Source organism: Myzus persicae, unplaced genomic scaffold (assembly GCF_001856785.1).
Source record: "Myzus persicae strain clone G006 unplaced genomic scaffold, MPER_G0061.0, whole genome shotgun sequence".
NCBI classification, from domain to species: Eukaryota; Metazoa; Arthropoda; class Insecta; order Hemiptera; family Aphididae; genus Myzus; species Myzus persicae.
Window position 1 is genome coordinate 223,761 of NW_019100537.1, and position 25,211 is coordinate 248,971.

Genomic DNA, 25,211 nt, shown 5'->3' on the forward strand with positions numbered 1-25,211 from the left:
ATATGACTAATAAAATCATTACATTTGTAAATAAATAATAAATATTAAATTTATTTAGATGAATTTGTTTTGTGATTTGACATATGGAATTGAAAATAATTCACTTGGAAATACATTAAAAGATTATATTCTTTCCCTTGGGGTTATTAATAATGTTATCCAATATATATCAGTAAGTATAGTTTGTAAGTTTATAAATTCAAGTGGCATTTTATGATAACTTTATTTACTCTGTAGCGTCATGCACCCACAGTAAAAGCAACGTTAAACAAGAACAATGATAAAGATGAATGGAAAGAATTCATTTCTAAACCTTCTTTAAAATATATTTTAAGATTTTGGACTGGATTAGCTAATGGCCATGAACCAACTCAGGTATATTATTAAATATTTAAATTATACATTTTACATTGTTTTTAAAATAGTCAAAATATATTTAATAAATAATTGAGTTGGGGGACGAAGTGGGCGAGTGGACAATGCGTCGTTTGCAACGCGCACCGTCGCCGGTTCAAACCTTGGTCACGGGCGGCACTTCTCTCCAGGCAGTCAAGGTGTCTGGAGAGAGAGGCCGCCATCCTCTACCTGGGCATGTCAGAAACCTATGGGTGCCCACTAGAAATTCTGCCAAACAAACACACACGTGTTCCATAACCCTACAGTCCCACAACCTACAGGTAATGGCCTCAATTGCCGGAGCTTAAAAATAAAAAAAAATTGAGTTATTTTAGATTTTGAGCAAATAAGCATAAGATGTCTTAGTTTTATAATAATGTGTTATTAATACTTTTTTGGACCAAAAGCGTACTTCAAAATATCCCTTTATTAATCTGAAATATATCTGGCTAGTACTTTGAAGAAATCATTTTTCAATTACACATAAGAGTTACTAAAAACATAAAAACTAGAGAAGTACAAGAATTAATAAAAAATAAAATATTATTTTTAATAATATTTATTTAATTAAAAACAATATAACCAAACTGCTTAGAATACATTTTTTTGGGGGATTAATTTTCATTTGAAAAATATTGTCGACTATTTTATATTCAATTTAAACTTTTTATAATAATTTCAGACTGCTGTTTCTGATGAATGTATTCATACAGTACATTGCTTAGAACAAGTGTCATCAGATGAACATGTTGGATCTCTTGCTGAAAATTTATTAGAAGCATTAAAAACGAATCCAAAAATGGCAGAAAAAATAGAACAAGTTCGTGAACAAACTAAAGCCGAGAAAAAACGATTAGCAATGGCAATGCGACAAAAACAACTTGGACAATTAGGAATGCGTACTAATGAAAAAGGTCAAGTAACCGCTGAGACTTCGTTATTGCAACAAGTAGAAGATTTAGGAGAAGAGACTGGATTAGTGTGTGTAATTTGCCGTGAGGGATATAAATTCCAACCAACCAAAGTATTAGGTATTTACACATTTACCAAGAGGTGTGTTGTTGAAGAACATGAAGTGAAAGCTCGTAAAACTATTGGGTACAGTACTGTAACACATTTCAATGTTGTTCATTTTGACTGTCATATGTCTGCCGTTAGGTAAGCCACATTTAATATAATATTATTTTGTACTGCTTACCTTGTAGAATTAAAAGTATATGATATTTTTTTAATTAAAAACAAGAAAATATGTGCATAATCAACAAATCTTAGCCTAAATTACAGACTAAGATATGATGGACAGGAGACTACATGGTTTTAGGATAGCCACCAAAAGGTTTCTTACACTTTGTACCAAATGTTTTTCAACCTATTGGTGGTTTTATATGGCATCACATTTTGTATCTTAATTCATGTTTTATACAGATGGTATTGTAAAATCTCGGTGCCTATTGCTATCCCCTGCACTCGTTTTTTGTACACATATCTGTGGCCAGAGGCCACTAAATAAGCTGCTCGTTTCTAGTCCAATTAATCTTAGTTTGCGATCTAAATGCTTGTGTATAATTTTACAATGCCAACATTTTTATTTTAAATGATTTATTACAATTATTACACATATTTATTAAAAATAAATATATAATATATATTAATTTATATATTTATAATGTAAAGTCAGATTAGGCCAAATACTTAAGCAACAACTTAATATTTTGTTGAGCTTTCTTTTATTTAAAATGTAATATTATATAGGTATACTATAAACAACAAACAAAACAATTTGGCTTCTCATATAAAAATCTTATAAAAATTGTTATTAATTTTAATCACTGAACAGTTGACTAACTTTATAAAGTTTTAATTCTTTAAATTGTGTAACATATACTTCTCTACAACTGTCTTATCAGCATTAGTCTGGTTCATTAGGCTTACTGTCTGTAAATGTATGTTTATTGAAAATCATTGTTTCAGGGACCAGCCTGCCTATTGTCTATAGTTACTATGGACCAATAAATAACAATATTTATGTATAATTTATTTTAAAAAAAAATTGAATTGTATTTTTTAGACTTGCAAGGGTTCGAGATGAATGGGAATCGGCAGCCTTACAAAATGCAAACACAAAGTGTAATGGTTTATTGCCAATGTGGGGTCCATCAGTTGCTGAATCAGCATATGCAAATTGCTTAGCTAGACATAATTCATATTTACAAGAAGCTACTGGCCAAAGAGATATAAGTTACATGCAAACTGTGCATGATCTTAAGTTACTTTTATTCAGATTTGCACAAGCCAAGAGTTTCCACGAAGACACTGGAGGTGGTGGACCTCAGTCGAATATGAATCTACTTCCATACCTCATGCACATGGCATTATATGTGATTAACACGTATGTAACAATAATTTATGTTTTGTTATAATTGTTTTAATAACATAATATACATTTAGGACTAGGCGATCCAGTGCAGAGGAACGTAATTTAAACACATACCTAGAACCAAAGTCTGCTGAACAGTTGATTGATAGTTTTTATGATACTGAAGGTCCATTATACTATCTCACAATGGCCATTATGTTAACTCCGTTCTCTAAATGGATGTCGACAAATCGTCTAATACATTTAAATAGAATAATATTGATGGCTCATGTTCATCATACTAATTATTCAATAGCACCCAAAGTACATTTTGTGCCTATGGCTCCCCATGATTATACTGCTTACAAATCAGCTCTTATGTTCTTTGTAATAATCAATAAGATGTATGAATGTTATTTCAAGGTAATGAGTGACATTTTTTAAATTAATATAATTTTCTGACACTTGTGTTTTTATATCACTTACAGACCGTTGAGGTTTCCGAAAGTAAAAGTTGGTCGGTTAGCTTAGCTGACTATATTCGTCACAATGATGAGACTCTGCTCAAATCATCAGAGATGATGATGAATGCTTTAAGTGTAGATTTCCTACCTTGTACCTCATTTGAAGAACTTTGTGATGCTGCAGGTAAGATATAAATTATCTAAATACCTTATCTAATGTATATTATGGAGTTGTGAGATAAATCTAGATATGGGTACCTATATTTTTTTTTTCAAACTGATTTGAAATTCTGAGTAAAAACAAGAAATGTGTTAGTTATAATTTGCCTAAAAATGTGTTTCTAATCTTTTTCTTTTTTATCGAATGGGCTGTATGATAAACTTGTAACCATGTTTTTAGTTGCAAATTGAAATGTTTTTTTTTAATTTTTAGTTTTTCTTTAATTCTTATGCATAAACTGCAAAACTTACCCAAATTTATCATCATACATTATATGTGTTTTTTTTTAAATTTGTTTGGATTTTTTTAAATTTTATTTATAAATCAATGCTATTCAGATTTTACCAAGTAACAAAAATTATATAACTCATAGTATAGTACATAAATAAGTAATATATTAAACTTTTTAAAATGAGATTATAATGATATCAATGAGATAATGGGCTTCATACACCTTTGACTACTAGACACAAACTGTGTATAGCAACAGCATGCAGGCTGCGCAACAACATCTTATAGTGATGTAGGCTCTTTTTACGAAAAAATACAATAATCTGTGTATCTATATATCTTACTCGGCTACCCCGCAATACCGTGCGTACAAGTAATTGAGTAATCGAAATGTGCCCTCTGTGTAGTTACACTTTCCATACGCTCATTGCTAGTCCAGTAGTATAAGATGGACTTGGGCCTAGGTACAAAACTGTCTTTGATTACACACATCGTATACACAATTTTGTTTTTTATCTGCTATAATTTCAAAACCGTTAATGCCAAAAATTAACTCTTGTCAGTATTTTATATTAGCAATGTGTAAATTGGATTCAACTTTGAATACTATTCTGAAAAATTTGTGGGTACATAGTGCATAAGTATTGGGTATTAGTTTAAATATTGTTATTTTCTTTTTTTTATTTAATTAAATTTTCAATCTGTGACTGACTAAACAAATTTTTTTTTTATATTTTTTAAAATACTGTACTTTTTCTCAATAATATATAAACAATGCAATATAAAATTGATTTATAACAGTATCATTAGACAGAAATTTTATTAACTAACTTTGGTATATAGTTTTAATGAAATATCAGTAATTAAGAGTTTATTAGGATAGTTAACCACCTAACAGATCAAATGTTATTGACTAATATGTTGTCATAAAATAAGTTGTGTTTATTTTATTCTAGGTTTGAATGTAGCGGATCCATCAAATCACATTAAAAACATCTTGAACACTTACCTACGTCAATGAAAAATATGTTATACCTAGTAAATTGATAAAAAAATCACCATTATAAAATTATTTTAATTATTTATTCACGATATTTATTTTACATGTGATTATTTTTTAAGTACATTAATTATAAGAAATTGGAAATTTAAATTCTTAAAAAAATAAAATATTAATTTAACAATGAATATTTTTCTGATTATAACCGCTTCCTTTCATTCATGCCGTTGTTGTATTGTAGTCCCGCTCTGCAGTACTCGGCGTGGTAAACGAAGAATTCAGTTGTACGAGAACTATTAAGTATGTCAAAAGCAAGGATAAAATCTAAAAAAATATATATGTGATGCATGTGAATATTGGATGTTGACCTTTGAACAATCCCCCTTCTGCTTGTTCACTACTAACCGAGCCAAGCAATCCTCTGTTGATTTCGTAGAAACCGATCACATTCACGTTTGGTTGATATTGATTTACGGCATTTAAAAACATCGTTATCTGTTAAGATGTAAAAAAATTGTTAATATTGAAGCAATCCGGAAAATCAATGAGCGGGTACTGTATAGGTAGACCAAAGGTATTCAAACAGTGCATCACGAGTACTTGTCAGGGGAGCTATGGCACAGAAATCGAAAAAATATCAATGATGACGATTTATATATTATTTGATTTTAAACGTAAGATGAGTACTAGTTGATTTCAATTTTCTATTCAATGATATTATTAAATTTGTTGTCTTGACCTAATTTATGTATTTATAAAACAGTCAAACTTGATCAACTAAAAATCGTCAATGCCCCGAAGTTTTTCTCGGTCCCTACAATTTTTTTATTGTCGTATTAACCTTAGATTACTGGAAGTTTTTGGCCGTGGTCTCTTCAAATTCGAGTCGACCAAGTCCGACTGTGTACCATATTATTTATTATAAATATTTTAACATTTAATGATTTTCTTTCCGTGTTCTCATAATAATTTTAAGATCCACCAAAATGTTGCCAAGAGAAAGAGCCGCGGAATAAAAAAGTTTGAATACCTCTGGGTATAGGCTATGGAGAACTTCATAGGTGACATGTGACATCTCGTGGGCAAGTGAAGGGTAAATCAGCCTCATCCCCAATCAACATTCTATTGAGCAATTTGTAAAATAAAGAAACATTCAATGAAAGTCAATAAAACAAATTAACACACTTATTTTTACCAAATGCTTTTATGTCGTATTGTCGTAACCGTTATAAATATTTTATTTATAACTAAAATGTTATTAGTGTGCTGAGGCGAATACTCGTATTCGTGAAATCACCTTGTTTAAACGTGGCGTCCGATCGTGAGTGCCTATTTTAATATCAGTCATCGGACTTTTTGTGCGACAATATGAAACATTTTCGAAAAGACTGGCAGTAGAGAAAACTTGCCACGCTTTTAAAATAAACGGAAACGGTGCCCTTGAACAACATGGTATTTTTGACGGGTGTGATAGTAGACATCCAAAATAAATGCGATGCGAAAACCCTCAGTATGTCAGTATTACATGTTACAACCCTTAAGATTACTGCAGCACCTGGCCCTGTGGAACCGTTTCTCTCTGGGTGTGCATGGACAAGTCAATATCCAGAAAAATTTTGAAATTTTGAATAAACTAATTATCAAAGGATTAAAATAGGGGACAATCGTGCTCGGGCAATAACTCTAGCTGTATGAAGAACGTACATTCGATAGCTTAAAAAAATAGATTGATTTTGCAATTCCCCCCTTCAGAAACAGCCGTGTGCATAGACATTGTATAGGTAGATGATGGTGTAGGTATTGACGTTTAAGTAGAATGCACACAAACGAACGCCAATAACTACCTATATGTGTTCACTTCATTGGCCCATGTCACGCTGTTATTATGTGGATACGAAAGTTGGAAAAAAAATTTGTTGTGTATCGGACCGCTCCACTTTCGTCCGATATCGGGAATCACAGGATATCGCATAATGATAATATTATATGTATTAGCCATTAGGTATATAATATAATATACATACGGCGTCGGGTGCGTGCAGTATATTATAAACTGCTCTTTTACCTGAATGTAATTCGAATTTGTCCATCTCGCCGACGACTTCATTTTCAATATAAGTAGTATCACGCTGTCCACGCACTGTGAATATGATGGTATATGAAAAAAATGATACTATGTGTATAATATTGTTTATTAAAATTAAAAATAAATGTTTGTATAAAGTTTTTATAGTACAGCCCTGGCTAAATCTATAGGTAATGCCGGTATTGGAAGGTAATAAGGTGTGTACCACCATTGGTATGGCCAGTGGCCCTTCTACCGGGGGGGGGGGGGGGGACAAACTAACACAGGTGTCGATGAGGCGATTACATTATATTGGAATCGGCTTGGTTCATTCAATGCGGGAAATTGTATTCAAAGCAAGTTTTTGCCCTTTTGGCCGATGAATTTTCAAAGTTTAAGCCATACTTTTGACAAATTGCAACGGTTGAAATGTTGCTTTAGTAATCCTCTTAGTATGTGCATCAGCTGCAGTATGTTAACTTCTAATAAATGAATAATTTATTACGACCTGACCCAAAAATTCCCTAGATAAATACCTATATGGACAAAAATACAAATACTCCTAAATTAATTTTAAAAAAAATTTTGAAAATTTTTCCTAATTAAGTTATTGGTTAGATATTCGTTATTTAAATGAAATAAAATCAAAATAGCTATGTAGGTAATAGGCTTAAGGCTTCCCCCTCCGAAATGTCAGACGACTATTCGCTACACCCCATCGGTGTAATAATTCTTCATTACTTCTTCACCTAACAGGTGCCATGCTATAAAATGGGTAGTTCGGATTTCCCTTTTCACCCATACCAGCATCTATTATAGTGTACACTGGTAGTCTGGTATTTATTTTTCATAGGAGTATACCTACATATAGGACGACTGCGGTAGTGCGGTGGCAACAGTGGCATTGTCAACCAGGTGTCTATAGGTATTGCTATGTAGGTATAAATAGGTATATATTAAAATTGCTGTGTGGTATCATCACAAAATATATGAAATTATTATTTCATATATTCTGTGGTATTGAAATTTGGTTTATATTATTGATCTTTACTCTTTGTATATTTTTAATCGTTTGCCCGGGTTTGTGTTTTTTGTTTTTTTTTTTGCGTAATTTCAGTTATTACTTATTAGTTAGTTAACGTTTTTTACTAATATTATAATGCAAAATTGCAAAAGGTACTGTTTCAAAATATATCGATATTGAAGTAGGTGTCTATATATACACCTATATCAGTTTTGAATCTGTGATAGAAAAAATTGCTACAATATTATACAGCATGGTCAGATATACTTAGATTTTGTTAAAACGTACTATTTATCGCATGCTCATATGTTAAACACTGACCTCAACGTTTCATGATTAGTGCAAGACGCTTTTTTTCCTTAGACGAAACTATGTCAAAACATAAAAAGTCACCACTTCCAACGATATTATTCAGTATTTAAATGTATAGAAACTAACTAAAGCGAAATGCGCAGCTACAAGCTACCGTTATCAAAAATGTTTTCAGAACTTGTCTAGGATCTGTTTTCAGACTGAAAAGTAAAACGTTATAATATTTCCCATGTTAAAATAATTAAAATTGGTGTACATAATAGATTTGTGAAAAACTACCATTTTCATGCTGGATAGTTGTGTAAAAATATTTAGACAAAATATTTTTTTTTAATATACTTTATTAATTATTAAATATATCTACTGTATACGTATAATATTTAACATAAATAAATCAGTACCTTTATCACACATGTATAAAAAGTGGGCTCATTGTTTTATTTTATATTTTACGAGTTTGTCCATAACTGATACAACTCTAGATTTATTTCTGACACGTATAGATTGATAAAAACATTCGTCGTTAAGGCACGTAATACGGTTTTGAGTAAATCGGTATTTTTGATAAGAGTAGAAAATTAAAATAGCATAGCTGTGTTTTGCTTTGTAGCTCTTTTTCCCTTAAATAGTAGGTAAAAAAATGGAAAATTATGGAGATGCGTCTACTATGGGCGTGGCCACATTTTGCGCAACCGCTCTGCATCACCTTAACTTGCTATAACAATAAAAAAGGAATCTTAACCCAAATAAATTAAATATTGTGCTCGTACACGGGAAATCTCTCTAACCAGTAGGTGTATAGTATAAGTCATAGGTACCTTTGTGCAAAATATAATTATTCTTGTTGAATTTTTCGAATTCTAGCTACAAGCTTAAAAATGCACATGTAAACTGTATAGGTATCTCGCACCGTATTAAATGTCATCAGAAATAATACAAAGATCTTACCACCATAACAAGGAACGATTCCTACGGTTTAAATGTTAAAATGGTGAAAAGTCTTGTGGCGATCATAATTTATAATAATATAAGCATAGGTAGGTACATCGAGTGGGGATAACAGCTATTGGCATATTATTAAGAGTGGTTGTATATCGTGTATAGCCGTATAGGTATTATAAAGAAATTCACCTCCAATAATAATTACGGGTAGGTCGTAGCTATTATTGACACATCGAGGGCAACAGAATTAACTATTATACCCGTGGGAGCCATTTGAGTGAATGTCATATCAATTGTCTTATCACTCGTAAAGACAAAAAAAAAAAGTGTGTGCTGCGCGTCAGAGATTTTTGGCTATTATTATTATCCTCCCCCCTCGCCGTTCATATCTCTGCCGGTGTCCTCGATCGTAATATTACACCCGTATTTCGGGTGGACGCACAATGATGAGCGTACCTATCGATGTGCTCGAGAAGTCGCCGTGAAAATACTACGTCTACATCGCGGAGCCCGTGCAGGTAAACGGCACGCGACCAGGGACGGAAAACATTATCACACCGGGTGTATCATATAATATAGGGCTGGGATTTTAATGCCCTAAAAAACCCCGAAAAATGCCCTAAGGAAAATGCTTTTATGATCTACAAATTTTTTTATTTTTAATAATTTTAGTATAAATTACAATAAAAAGTTTTAAAAATGCATTATAAAAATCTATTACAAGTGTAAACTGTAAATTTCATAGTTTTAGTATAAATCTAAAAAAAAAGTAGATTGTCCGATAATATAGTACGAATTACGAGTACCTACCTACTTATAATCTGTTATTTTTATTTAAAAACCATGTTGGTGTAAAAATCTTAAAATCTTGAAATAAAATTTCAAATTCATACACTTATTGGTTTCCAAAAACTCTAAAAATGCTCCAAAAACTGTAAAATGCCTTAAAAAATTAAGAAAATGACCTAAAAACCAAAAAATGCCAAAATTAACTTTCTTATTCTCATTGAAATGTGCACGAAACAAATTTGTGACAAGACGAGCATTGCACATGAGTAATCTTTGAAAAACAATGCAAAGTGCATCGAAATCCCAGCCCTAATCGCATATCATAATAATATATAATGGCGTATTGTAAAAAATATAAACGATAACCGACTTTTCTCGTCTGGCTGTAACCGCGATCGCAGTACACGTACAGCGACGTGGCGTTGCAGACGAGCGCGACCGCGGCGCACGCGAGCGGCTCGTACCGGCGCAGTGCGACGAGCGTCGCGCCCCACACCGCCAGCGCGTACACGCTCAAGACGACGGCCACGGTCGTGTGAAATATGCAAAACGTCACCGTGGCCGACATGTAGTGGCCGGCCCCGTGCACCAGCCGACTCATCTGCAGCCACAGCAGCCGGTAGTCTTCCACCGACCGGGCGGCCAATCCGAAATCCATCACGTTCCCGTCCAAGTCCTGTTCAGAGACACAACATTATCACAATATCATCGTGCACTGCACTGCACCGACATTAGATATTATTCCGATATATATATATATGTATAGAACAGTATATTATTATTGTGATGGCATTGTTTTTTTTTTTTTTTAACGATGACGTCAAAAATATTGCCACACGTTTTTTATTAAATCTGCGTTGTTGTTGTCGTCGTGACACCGCGAGTCACGCGCGCTTACAACAATATTAATATAATACGCAGGGTTTAAAGTGAGACAAAATTCCAGAGGGGACTAACGTCTCCATATAGTTTTGAGCGTTCCATATTTTATATAATTGTATACATAATGTCTAACGTACAAAATCCAAATTCGTCAAAGGGTTGGCCTTTTAACCGCCGTCAGAGGTAGGGGAACTGAGTCCTCTTGCGTCCCCCCCCCCCCCACTTTAACCCCAGATAATACGAGAGTTTATGACTCTTGTGTGTTGTGCTTACGGCCGTGCGCGAGGTTACTGCCTGCCATTGTAGAAAAAGTGTTAGCTCTACAACTATTGTAACTCATTTCTCACCTCTGCGGTGACGGCCACAAATAAAACCGCGTCCCTTACCTATAAATGCGTTCACAGATACGTTTAAATTTTTTTTTTTTCGAGGCAAATATTATTATAAAGAAACTTTTACATTTTATATTACGAAATGTGTTATCGGTTTATATTTATTTCGTACAATACGAACCTACCATTAAAATTGTCCTCTCACTCCAAGTATGTACATGTGTAGGTGATGAAACATTTTTTTTTTCTTTAATTCGGGATTGATTTTTCACGAAATATCTGTAAAAACTTAAGTTCATGTAATTTTAAGACCCCAGCTCAAGTATATTATTAACATAAGCGAAAGACTCAAAAGTAGTTATAACATATCGATACTTGTGGAAAACCCGGAATTCAATTTTAAATAAATTAAATTAAAATTAATTAAATACAAGTATAGGCAAAATTCTTATTCTTATTATCGTTACTAGAAATTAGTAATAACAACATATTTTGTGAAAAACTTAAAAATTGTTTAAATTAAATATTCAAATCGTCTAAAAAATCTTTTGGCTACCTTTTTAAAAAAAATGTTCGTATTTTATGAGCCGAATTATTTCGAAAACAATTCGCTTGTAGGTAGATTCGTTAAAATATTCGGGTCAACTGGACGAATGACTGTGTGGCATTTATGACACGTCGAAACACTATATTATGATTATAGTGGTAGAAATACTTAAACGCAGAGATGATTGTGATGATAAATTAGTTTTCACGAGTACAATCAAAATGTACCAAACCAAACATATTGAATGCCCAAACAAAATGGTCGACGTTTTTCATATTGAATGTTCATAATATTTGACAGGCACATATATGTACATTTCTCATTTGTCATTATTATCGGTAAAAAGTACAAACACTATATGAATAGTGTGCGCTACAACAGATACTAAAATAATGTTATCCACTGCAGTATGTTGGCAATTAATAATTAGATCTTAACTATATCTTAAGTTTAAAACCAGGAACCGATTAATGAATAGTGCACACACCACGAATATTTATTCGAACCAACCAGGTGGTAAATAGTTTTATACCTGCCTATTATAGGAGTCGTATGATATAAAAGCACCCACGATTTATAAATAGGTTAATAAAAACGAATTTCAATCAAATGATGTTTCGTTACCGAATACCGCGTTTATGGTGTGTATACCTTCACCTAAATCCGGGTTCACTGCTGTACGTCGTCGGCCGTGGTGACGTGTGGCTTTTATCGTTTTCTGATTATCCGCTGTAGGCAACCGTGGTACTAACAGTGATGATCTACCGGGAAATTTCCAAAGTCAGGCCGAGCTCAACTTTTGACGTGGCTGCGAACCCGACTTAAGTGTAACAGGCAAATTTGGTTTATATGATATTATAAAACGTCATGCGCGATGGTTTCTGCGTCTTCTCATTATTCGAGCATTATTGTGGTTCCGCATCCGGTACCACGATGACTTCCATTTTCAACCCAATTTATCATACACATTTTAAACGTTTGCCGCCCTAGAAAACTTGCATCATTCGCCACCCCATCGAGTTCCATGTGGCGTTATAACACGTTTCGGCGAATGATGTGTCTTTATTTTCCATATTTTTTCTAGCTATTAACAGCACCAGTGTTAACGAAAACGGTTATCGCGAATATGTTTAAGACAGTATACGGCCGTCGATTAATAGTTATTTAGGTGCATTTTTATTTTTGGGGATCACATCAGGCGCATATTCTGCGAATAAAGTCTGCGCATGTCTAATAATATAATAATCACAGTGTGCACTCAAATTGCTTTGTGCAGCCACACGTTAAATAAACACATAGACTGCATATAATATTGTCTATTATTCAGATGCATCTACACTTTTATACGCACCTGCATAAGATATTAAAACGGATTTAATTACGAGGACGCGTACAGTTATATAATGCTCGAATAGGATTCGCGTCATCAGTTGGAAACGAAATAATATGTTTATGGATACACTGTGTTTCGCTTAAATAGTAACGCTCATTATTTGGTCCCAATGACTTAAGACTGAAATGGGAATTCTCGAGGGGGATAGAATAGATATTATGTTGAAACACACATTCTGGGCCCATTTTTAGAATAATTCCCTTTTGGCGTGCGGAGTATCCGCAATACAACTTATACTATTTTTTTAAACGGATCGGTTCACATCTTATATGTTTTTTTTATCAATTTCGAAAAGTCCTATTTTTTTAAACCAATTTTGGACGTGTAAGCTTCAAAAACTGACTGACTCACGGCCGTGTAAAGCTTAAACAAATACGGGTGCTTTATCATTTGTATATAGATAAATGTGATGAAATACGTTTCGATAGTAATAATAGTATTAACAGTTGTCAGTCGATCGATTGTTATTATTATTTATTATATTTATTTAATTTTATACACGCCCTTATCATAGGGCGATTTTATTTTGCCATGTTTCATTATTTTCAGTAACATTGTTTTTTACGTAGAACGAAAGTGAAATAGCTCCACATTTCAAACCCACGGGCCATTTCAACGGGAAACTTTAAATATCGCTGCGAGGCAATAAACGTCGAGGAGACAGAAAAAGAGTCGTATTAATCAAAGTTTATTGAAAACGATTTGAGTTAACAACAATATATATATATATATGGCCATCGACAAGACAACAACAAACCACGTTGCCCCTACCTAAACTGCGATTTCGAAAATTCGCCCACCGAAGTAGGCGATGTATTTCAGTACCTATATATTGTCTCTCATCCCATACGGTCTCTGCGTAGTCTTACTTTATAAACTTCAAAAGCACGCCATCCGGCCGGAATATTTTTTTTCCGTTACCGTACCTACGCACATCTAAGCGAAACTCGTTCGGCTCGTACCGTTTTACCAAAAATCGTCAAACACCGTATAACAGTGGGCAGTCCACACACCCGTTGGCCATTCCAAAGTGCCCGTTCTACACATATATACTGTGCGGAACACTCGTCGTACAATATATATTATATTATGTGCAGGACAGCGCCGGGTAACACTCTTTACACGCGCACTTCTGCACAAACGACGTATAGTCATGTGCCTGTCCTCCATTATGGTCTGCAGTCTATTCCTTTGTGTGCGCGAATATTCCATTGCATTGTGTTTAGTCGGAGACGTAATATAGGTCATTGTGTGCGTGTGTGTGTGTGTGTGTGTGTATAAATAGGGACGACGAGACGGGTCCCAGGGTGAAATAAATAGATGGAGCGAACAACCTATATATGTAATATATCGTTAAAACATATATACGTGTGTGTGTGTGTGTGTGTGTATTATATTTACGGTATAATATGTGTACCGGAGCCGGCGTGACATATAGCAGCTATATATAGATGTATATGGCTCGTATTGCTGGCGTTGTGGGTGGCTTTCCGGGTTCAAACACACCCACTCTGCACCCTGCACTTTTCTCCTTTTAATTTTTTTCCCGTTTATTTTTTAGAATTTTATTTTAGTTTGCATCGTAAAACATCTGCGCGTCGACTGAAAGCCGCGTAGGCAGGTCATATTCACCCTTAGCCCACACGCGGGAAAAGTTAAATTCGACTAAACCCACCCACCTATAATGTTATGTGATGTATATGGGTATAACGTCAGCTGTATAATTCAGCACGCAGTGACCACATGTCCGCGTGTCGTAAAATATGAATCAGTACTCGAATATAGTATTGCATATATATATACCTACACAGAGATGAATAATAATGTCTTGTAACAACAATAGAAAAAAAAAAAAAACGTTACTTAATCAATTGAAAACCTAAAAGACTACGCCGGACGGGTCACGAGTAACTACTAAAAAAAAAAAAAAAACCATTATTAAAAACGAGAAAACAAAAAACAATTTCTATACCATCCGTTATGTTTATCATTATGTCTTGTCGTTTGGGGACCGCAATTCTGCGCAATAGTTACCTCCACGATGTATCACACTACAAACGCGTATTTAAAATCAATAATAACGAAAATTACGGGGGCAAATCGCAGCAATAATGCTTTCCGCACAGGCAATATGGATAGCCACGCACATAATTTGTACCTTGTGTTTGCCCTACAATAATACCGTACCGTTTGTATTTTTCTCTTGTAGCCGTCGATTGTCGCCTCGATCACAATTGCACCGACCAGCCAAAATCCCGCGACGAAGACCATGATCGATAGGCTTTTTATCGCGCAGACGAGTACAAGTACGTTGCTCGCGGTCGACGACAGATACGAGATCGCAACTCCCGCGATCGACAACGTCACGATTATGGATCGATAGATCCTGTTCACCCGTTTCTCGACGGTTGCAGTACCAACCGAATTGCCGACCACTCTGTCGTAATTGTCCTGAGAGACGGAAAGACAAAACACAAAACGGTATAATACGAGCAGCAATCGTTTTTTTTTGTCGGACTATTGGGCGACGGTATATTATATGGACGGCTTATGCATATAAACGCATGTATGCCGAGCGATTCGCCGAGCGTGCTCACACCGGTTTTCCTCTTAATAATGAGCTTATTCAAATTCTGATTTTGTGGACTTTTGAAAATACAAGTAGGTTCTTATAAAGATCATACTTTTTTGAAATTCTTAAGACTTTTTGCGTACTACTTAAGGAGTTTCCTCTGGCGATACAAACTTTTGTTTCCCCCTCTATTTCGCTGTAAATTATTTAGTGAATAATTTATTTTGAAAACTTTGATGTCCCAAGTTCAAAACTCGAACTAGTAGTTATTTCCAGTTATCAAAATGTTTATATCTACTCAGAAAAATAATCTCTAAAAATGGTTTTACAGACAACATAAAATAGATCTAGTATTGCATCTAGTATTTATTATGGTTAGACCATTTTTGCAAATATTATAATATAACTATTGATTGATTAATATTAATCACTATTTTTTTTAAATCAACAGAATTCCAATATTTTCAAAACCCATTATACACAAAGAAATTAACTCAAAAACTAGTCGTTCAAACATTTTTATTTTCATATCATGTCAACATTGAACAAATATATATATCGCTGTTACAGTTGAAAGGGGGATTTATCATTTGAAAAACAAAATTTAGTATCCCTATGGGACACTCCTTAAGTACAATATATGTAAAATATATTATTATCGATTTTAGGTATATTTAAAAATTCAAAAAACCAGATTTTGTGTAAATACATTATTGAAGATAAATAGTCTAAAAGTATAAAAGTCTCTGTATAATATTGCTATAATTATGTACTTTAAACATAAATATTATAAAGAAATATATGAGCCTGTAAAGTATACCTAATACTAAGCTGTAAACATAGTATATTGTTTATATTATATATTTATAAAACCACAGTTTTATTTTACAAAATACATTCAGTGACGTTTTAATATAGTATATACCTGTATGATAAGAATTATATAGTACTTGTCATGCTTGCTTAGACCTTATACATTTTTATGAGAAATGAAAAATGAGATCGCCATATTATTGTGCATTCATACCTTTTTTTTTAACTTTTATTTATTTTACATCTATATTCTATTGGAAAAGGTCCATTCCTCGTATGTATTATATCATACAGCTGGCTGTTATTTGTTAACAATGAGTTTTTCATATTTGTTTTCAATTTCAAGATTCATTTCAGATCACTGTGTGCTGGCGAGTTTCTGATGACATGAAATTGATTTTTTAAAAGATATAAAAATAAATATTTGCAGGACGGCGTGGGTACCGTGAAGATGTAGCGGGATTCGTGGAAATAAATAATAATATTTAATAATATATTTTTTTTTTTTTTGCAAATTTTACTTATTTTTTTTATCTGTCTGATCGAATTGAATATGGACTGTAATTATTTTCAACTCAACAGCAAATTATTTCGAATTCTAAATACCAATTTCCAATTATTTATGAGCTCGTTTCATCCACATGTATTGCATCAGACTCATAGCCGGGGGTCCTTTGATTGTCTCGAGTTTCCATCGGCCAGCTGATTTAACTACTGCAAGTAGAACCAATTGCCACGGAAGTAAGATTAAAGTTTAAGACTACGTAGTATTGCGTATCAAAATATGGTATACATTATGCAGTTCCGAGTTTGTATAATATATATTATGCCACAAAGCGTAAGTCTGATTCATCCATCTCTAATTCGGCCCCTGTCGATATAATTATAAATATATAATATCATATTATATAGGGGTTTTATCAACTGAACTTTCATTATTTTAGTATTATGTTATAATTCGAAGTATAAATGTATTAAAATATCTATATTATTTATATTTACAATGTGTAGGAATAATATGTAAGTACCTATGTTTAGAGGAGGTAGATATTCGTTTGTAAGTTAAATTTATGTATGTGTACTTGGAATAGGGAAATTTAATGTGTTTCTTATGAATGCGTTTGAATGAGAAAACAAATTTACTCAACCAAAAAACTAATATGTAAATATGGTAGGAACTATGATACAAATCATTTTGTTCTAGTTTGTTAACGAACATTTAGAATTTATTTCCAACTATTTTTTAATGTAATTAAATCCATTTGTAGTTGATAAAAATTAAAATGTATACAATTCTGAGCTGTTATTTTCCCAGTTATTTCCACGACGCTGGCTAATATTAACGTCAATAATATAAACTACACTGTGTATATAGTGTGTAAGTATCTTCTTAACGTAGTCTGTAATAACAATAAACATTACTTGATTAATGATTATTCACATAAAAATCATATTCGTTCATCATTAAAGTGATCTTATTATACAGATATTTTTGTAAAAATGAGATTTATGACACTCAATTTATAGAATGTCTAGTGGCTTAGTATAGACTTGCTACTTAGTAGTTGATGATGATATCTTGAGTTTGAGGAGACTCTAGTTAAAAAGCCCCCATGCCACTGCAGTGTCAAATTCCATTATGTTTAGTAATTTATAATATTAAACTTCTGCAATGTTACTATGTAAATTTAGAAATAAAAACATAATGGAAAATTTATGATGTGATTCAAACATTTAAACATTAAATATATTATTTTTGAGAAACTGAAATGAATGTGACGTTTTTGACGAGATGAAAATTTAGCTTTAGTGCCTTATTCTATATTTATATAAAGCAAAATAGGTATAGGTATATAGGTACGATATATTTATAAAATCAAATAATAATAAAATACTATACAAGACGTTATAACTGATTTGCGTACTGTCTTCTAGACTCTTTAACAATTTAAATGTTTATAGGTTAATGCTAAGTTAATAATGTAAAACCACATGAATTTATCCTACATTACTCAAATGTTAAAATCATTTATAATGCACTAAAGTAAAAAAAAATATGAAGGTAGTAAATACATTTTTTAGTGTATTTTTACTACCGCACAAAAAATAACTATAAAACATATGTAGGTGCATTTAAAAAGCAGAAAGGTTTTAAATACATATGTCTGTAATCTGTATAAAATAAAGGGTTCTCAAGCAAGCCATTAAACTCTGATAAGGGGTTTTTTTTTAATATTCGAAAAAGTACCAGAATACTGAATAATATCACATGACCAATGTGTAGGTACCTATGTATTCGAATAACAACTAACGACTCTTTAATACTAAATTAAATATGCATAATTTTATATCTATATATTTTATATATTAGTCTTTTCTATTATAAATAATAAAAATTGCTCATGACTCGAGAGAAATGAGTGTAGTACAATAAAATAATACTAAGTAATTACTAATTAACTTGTCACGTGACATTATTGGACATATTTTTTGGATGCATATAATTATATAATCCATTTACATGGATGCGTGAGTAATATTAAAATTTAAAATAACATCTAACAAAATACTACCAGCAGTATTCCAAACGAACCTTTATTAGGTACTTGTAAATTAATATGTACCTAGCTAAAATATAGAGAACCTACGTACAAATGGCTTCCCTATTTAGGAACCGAAATATTCATATATTATGTTTAGTTCGGCGAGTGTGTGGGTTGCCCACTCTCGCGCAGGGTTTCCGAATACATGATATATTATATTATCACAATGTTTGGTCGACTTCGATAATAATACCTGCACGGGGAACGACGACGACGACCAAAAAAAAAAAAAAACAATAATATAACAAACACGCGAACCGATGGCATAACCCGCGGCTACTCACTTGGAACAGTCGCCACTCGTGCAGGTACGCCTGGAGCTTGGTCGTCTCGAACCACATGATGACGGGCACGACGGCTGACGGTGCGACCAACGTGACGTAGCCAAAGTTCAAAAGTATGCGGTTGAAGTTGGACATGGCGACGGGCGGCGGTAGTCGGGACAGCGTCTGGACAGCCGCGACCGTGGCGTACCCGAACGCCACGCCCGAGACAAGCGTGTACGCGGAGGACGCGGACATGGTTCTCTTGCGGAAGACGCCTGCGGGAGAAAAGCGGACATTAATTCGCGGGTCAGTAATTTCTGCGGTGATTAAATCGTCGGTGCCAAAAAGTTTGCGAGCCGTGGCTCGAATGAAAGTCGTATATATAGGTCATCCGGTCATAACAGTTTATTATTGTACTCTATTCCTTATACCCTGTACATCCTTGCGGTATATACCAGATACCTGTTGTATAGTAATACAACCGCAGATTTCTATACCATACCGTAATATCAGCTACATGTTTGATGTAATACAATCATAAATCTACGTCTCATACATCCACATATTGCAAGTTGCAACTCTGTGTCATAGAAACCTATAGCAGTCAAGTATTATCGTAGCAGTCTGTGTATACAATGTGTAGTAGGCAGCAGGCGATAAGCCTTAAAATATTATAAACAACCGAGAATGTAATTTTTAAGCCACGTCTAGACCTGCGAGGATATATTTGAAACACTTGTTTCCGACAGTTTTTCTGATTTTCCGCAATAATAGCCTTAACGCGATCGAATGTTAGCATATGTTCCCGGAAAATATATGTAATATGTATACTGGTCTGGACGTGGCTTATGGATTTTGTTTTTCATTCTGAAGTTTTGATTGGGAATTCTTATCAATGTTTGTGATTTCTTATTAACTGCACGATTTTAACTAAAAGTTTATGGCTCACGGTTGTATAATTTGCACAAACGACAATTTTGTGTCTGTTTCGCCACGTAAAAATTATCTTTTTATTTTTATTTTTTCTCTGTAATATGATATCATACACTATGCATTACTATTATCAATTTTCTCTTGGTAATTGTTCAACTATTAGAGTTCAAATTTCGATTTGCAAATGCATTCACGAAGGTTGCAAAAACATGCAAATCAATTGCACTATAAATGATGAAAAAAGTTTGAGGTTGATACGACGATGTGTTGGGGCTGCGCGTGCATTTGCAGGTATCATCAATTTCGGTACAGCAATTACGACGAAAATATATGGTTGGACATTATTTTTTTGTTGATTTCAAAAAGTTGCAAATTAGTTGTAAAATATTGGCACAAGTTTGGTGCAGATATCTTGACGCGGTGGGGCCAACTTTCCACAAGTACTAAGGATTGTTGGACCACAACAAAAATAAATTTGAAAAGTGAAAAAAAAACATTCGAAATACTGAGTCAATATTAAATTTAAAACCCTTATCAGTGCTTTGGTGTTACTTTTGGAAAGCTGAAATAAGCGTTTTACAAAAAATTGGTTTGAATGCTCATCATGGTTCCCCTTGAAATGACGCACCTGCAGCTCCCAAGGCTATGATTTCCACAAAAACTATTATGTTCAAACAAATTGAGAGGGGGGAGAGACTTATCTATACGTTGCTGTACAATCGTCGTTGCGTAAAATGGTATAATAATAATATGAAGGGCCCTTCACAACAACCAGGCAAGTCACAATATTTCCGAAAGTGTTTTTTCCGTGGAAACGATTTCATGAAAAAAATACATTTGTATTGGTATATACAACGTCTGTCATTTTAAAAATCCTATTATTTTCTTCTGAGTTATCATACATTTCGTTAATTATTTTCTGTGGAGATAAAGAATTGTGAAACGGCCACCTTGAAAAATTACAAGACTTGGACTGGTCTGGTTGTAGCAGGGGGGGGGGACGTTCAATTAGTATAATATAGGGTAGGTATCATATTTCCGTAGTATAATGTTGGTCAGCTATAGCAGACAGGGCGCGGCGACGACTGACGAGAGCTTGATATTGTATACGGTTCAGTTCGTAGTGGTATTATATTTTCTAATTTATATTTTTACATTTGTTATCCTCTTGGATCGTTTTTTTACCAGGAAAATACGAGTTAGATGTAAAAAAAAATAAAATTAAAGCATTAAAAAAAGACATTACTCGCAGAAACGCTTCGCGTGGCACGTCACAGTTTCGAAAGCCACTATTAAATATCGGTCTCCGCAACAAAATGGTAAATGCACGAAGAGTACACGGTTGTGTAATAATAATAATAACAATAATAATATATACGACAATGATGATAATAATAATAATAATAATAATAATAGTAACGACGATGACGATGATAATGATGATATTATTAATATTAGTAATAATAATAACAGCAAACGCTGCCACTACACAATATTATTATAATGGAGATGGCAGCGGGGTGCTTATTTACAAACGTTTTCCGGGACAATAATAATACAAAGCAGTGTCCACAATAATAATTATTCACCAATAATTATTACTGTGGTATATACTATATATATTATATATATTATAAACACTAGCTAAATTTCCCGGTTTCGCCCGTGCGCCTGCAGTTTTGCACGAAAATGTAATAGTTACAATATATATTTAACTTAATTTATGATATTTACAAATGATTGTGTACACAGATTGTGATATTATAATCACAATACAAAATAATATGTTAGCTGCAGTTTATACGAATTTTTATTTGAATACCACAGATGAACTCTTGCACGATGTGAATTTGGAAAGTACTGACTAATTCATACGATTATATATACATATATATTATATAATATTAATTTAATCAATGTATATCTGGAATATAATTAATTCAATTATATTACTACAGATTGCACTCGGTTTGTAATACTATACTCACGAATAACATAATAAGGGTGGTCAAAACAACTTGATATACTACATTCAGAGTTTTATTTTGTGGTGTACACAGACGTATAAAATACGATCAAGTCTTTCCGCTCTAGAAAACCCTACGTACAATATTATTGTTGTCCATGTGAGGAACAGTTGCTTTCCAAACCCACTCTACAATGCAATATAATGTCTGACCTTGCGCTTTGTTCATTGAAAAACAAACTTTTCTCGGAAACTGAACCCTTCTGAATTGAACTGGAAAATCTTTATGGTTTAATGACATATTTTCGGTAAAAGTATTTATTCTCCCATAGCGCATCCTGTCAAAATTTTCAAAGAATGGGACTCGGCTCGGGGGAGTGCTGTGAACAATTCAGTGAAAACAAATCGTATATAAATTCGATTGTGTCGTCAGAAACGTGGCTCATGGAAAAGGCTCGTTCTTTTGTCTGTACCTACCTAATATAAGGATTTAGATCTGGTAAAAACAATATGCACTCCGCACTCGTCGAAAGCGATTATGCGAAACGGCTTAAATCGTCGGCGGATTCGCGAGGCCTCAACGATCGGAAATCAGAAACAAGACGGTGTGCAGCTTAGAGTATATTATTAATCACTCGAAGGGAGACGGAATAACTATGCAGGGCTGATTTCTCATGACGAAGGACCACAACAATAAGATATCTAACGGACAATGCTATATTATTTTAATAGTACGACTGCAGTTTAACAATAAAAAGGGGTTTTTTTAAAATAAAACATATTGCACACAATAATACTGTGATATAGTACCATTTCGACCTCTCGTATACGGACAGACGCCCAAAACTCGAAACGCCGCGAAGAACGGACCGCACAGATGATCGAAAAACGAACGCGAAGCCGCCGGAACGTCGTCAACCGTCTGCATATTTATACTGATGAAATATTATGCCGTGTGGGACAACACTAGACCTATCGATACGATTTGTGACTATTTGATTTCGTGTAGTACATATTTTATAATATCTATATTTATACATAATTATATACTAGCAGTCACGAAGTTGTTTGTATTATTTTTCACCGAAAATCAAACGTTTCAAACACTTTTTTTTTTTTTAATAATCCACTCGACGGATAACGTATATTATGTTTTTGGCTCGTATAGTACGTATTAATATTAAAAAGTACACGCGATTAAGATCATTGCACGAACGCTCAACCTATATCTCCATATACCTACACAGTAGCTATTTATTATATCCACCAGCCATACGAGCGTTTTAGCGTACATATATTATTATAAACGTGTCAGAGGACGATTATCGGGGAGGGAACGCGTTCGTTTCAAAATCGATTTCCTAACCATTAACTATAGACGATGGAATAATTGAACGCTACGAGGGTGTGCTGTATATAGTATTATTATACAGAGTGATTCTTCAAAGCACGCTCACCCCATTTTTTTTTCCTTAGTAAACAGTGCAGTTATTCAAAATCTGAGTTTTGGAATTTTTAAACATTATATTATACTTATAAAGACTATATTTTGAGATTTTTTGTGCTGAATTCAAGAAGTGTCTTAGTGTGAATAAAAACTTATTTTTTTCAAATAAGAACCTCCCCCCAGTTTTTTGTCCGTAACTTATTTAGCGGATAATTTTTCTGAAAATGTTGACCTATTAAAATCATAACCCTAACGCTTAGGTTGTGAGCTATTTAACTTTGCTTGCTAAAGATTATATTATATCCGGGATAATGAATTTGAAAGATGTATGATGATTTCAAAATTAAAGTAATAGTTAATATTAATCTACCGACAGTTAAAATGATTTGTAAAAATGGCCCATGCAAATTAAATACTAGAACTAATGTTATGTCTATTTTATATTTTTATAAAATCATTTTTAAGGACTATTATCCTTATAGTAAATATTCTATAATAACTTAGAAATCATTTGTCCGAATTTTGGACTATAGGATGCATAGACATTAAAAAAAAAAATTATCCACTAATTAATTCACATCAAAATTGTTGTCTTCAAATTGTTCAGAATTCAAACACATTCATTGTCATTTGAAGGAAAAAATTACGGTGCGCAGCATACTCGGCGAATCATCCCGTATATTTTGTGTATAATTATATATTATCGTGAACAACATTGTTTATCTGTCCAATTACTTTGCAATTATGTATAATATGTACCTCGTACGGTTAATATTATAGCGCCCGATATCGGTTTCTGGATTTTAATCGATCGGGACTAATATACAATGCGTAGGTTGTACATATACTATATGTGTATTGTGTATACACACGTAAATGCGTATTATTATAACATTAGATATACATATTATTTTATAATCGTCCACTTTGTTGGTACTTCGTGAAATTCGTGCCACGACGTGCCCGCCGCACCGCCGTTGTTTTGTTCAGTGTTTTAACGAACAAACAAAAGAGTATATACACCTTAGGCTAGTGAATAAGTATAATGTAACGTCAATTATTATTGAGTAGAATATATTGCACCGATCATTATAGATAGTATACTACGTACGCACTCTATGGACTATGACTAATTCAGTTATACCGCAGTTTGTGTCTCGGGTCTTGATGTTAGCAAGTGACAATATGAACTGAGTACCTATATACGTATAACACTATAAGAGGAGCTTTGGAGGGACTGTAATTTGGAGTGTGGGCTGTGAGCAATTTATACGGTATGAAAGATGAAACAATACATACGGCTGGCCCCAATGTACATATACATATATATATATATGCTCTATAGGTATGATCAAGTTTATAGATATAAAATCTATTATTTTTCCGTAAATCCCGACGTTTGGAAGAGTTCGAAAAAATTATATTGAAAAAAAATGCACAACCCATTTGGGCTATACCCATTGGTTTAAAATAATTAATTAATTTCCCTTTTAAAAGTCATCCTCGTTATCAAATCGTATAGGTACTGTTTCACTACCAGTGCTTAAGTAAACCTCAAACACCAAATTATCATATGTACTGCAGTTAATATTTGAAAATAACAACCAAACTGGCGGCACTTTAACAAAGTATATTATATTACAGTAAACTCTCGATTA

General features: G+C 33.4%; 2 protein-coding genes across 5 annotated transcripts in view; one reads left to right on the plus strand and one right to left on the minus strand.

Moving 5' to 3' along the window:
• Positions 1-4,714, plus strand: part of LOC111031309 (E3 ubiquitin-protein ligase UBR4) — a 35,778-nt gene extending 31,064 nt beyond the window's left edge. For all 3 annotated transcript variants that reach the window (XM_022311193.1, XM_022311209.1, XM_022311200.1), the window contains exons 66-72: positions 59-172; positions 238-375; positions 1,079-1,554; positions 2,465-2,785; positions 2,845-3,175; positions 3,241-3,400; positions 4,624-4,714. In XM_022311193.1, coding sequence (XP_022166885.1) covers positions 59-172; positions 238-375; positions 1,079-1,554; positions 2,465-2,785; positions 2,845-3,175; positions 3,241-3,400; positions 4,624-4,688 — 1,605 coding nt within the window. In that variant the 3' untranslated portion in view covers positions 4,689-4,714. The remainder of the gene's footprint in view (positions 1-58; positions 173-237; positions 376-1,078; positions 1,555-2,464; positions 2,786-2,844; positions 3,176-3,240; positions 3,401-4,623) is intronic.
• A 77-nt stretch (positions 4,715-4,791) lies between these two features.
• LOC111031329 (gustatory and odorant receptor 63a) overlaps positions 4,792-25,211 on the minus strand; it is a 29,449-nt gene continuing 9,029 nt past the window's right edge. Inside the window, exons 2-7 of one of the 2 annotated variants that reach the window (XM_022311227.1) lie at positions 19,226-19,482; positions 15,141-15,404; positions 10,170-10,475; positions 6,733-6,807; positions 5,073-5,162; positions 4,792-4,991 (exon numbers count right to left, since the gene is read on the minus strand). In XM_022311227.1, coding sequence (XP_022166919.1) covers positions 4,887-4,991; positions 5,073-5,162; positions 6,733-6,807; positions 10,170-10,475; positions 15,141-15,404; positions 19,226-19,482 — 1,097 coding nt within the window. In that variant the 3' untranslated portion in view covers positions 4,792-4,886. Of the gene's footprint in view, positions 4,992-5,072; positions 5,163-6,732; positions 6,808-9,942; positions 10,476-15,140; positions 15,405-19,225; positions 19,483-22,916; positions 23,021-25,211 lie in introns of those variants that run through there. The other variant, XM_022311222.1, reaches the window with a different exon arrangement.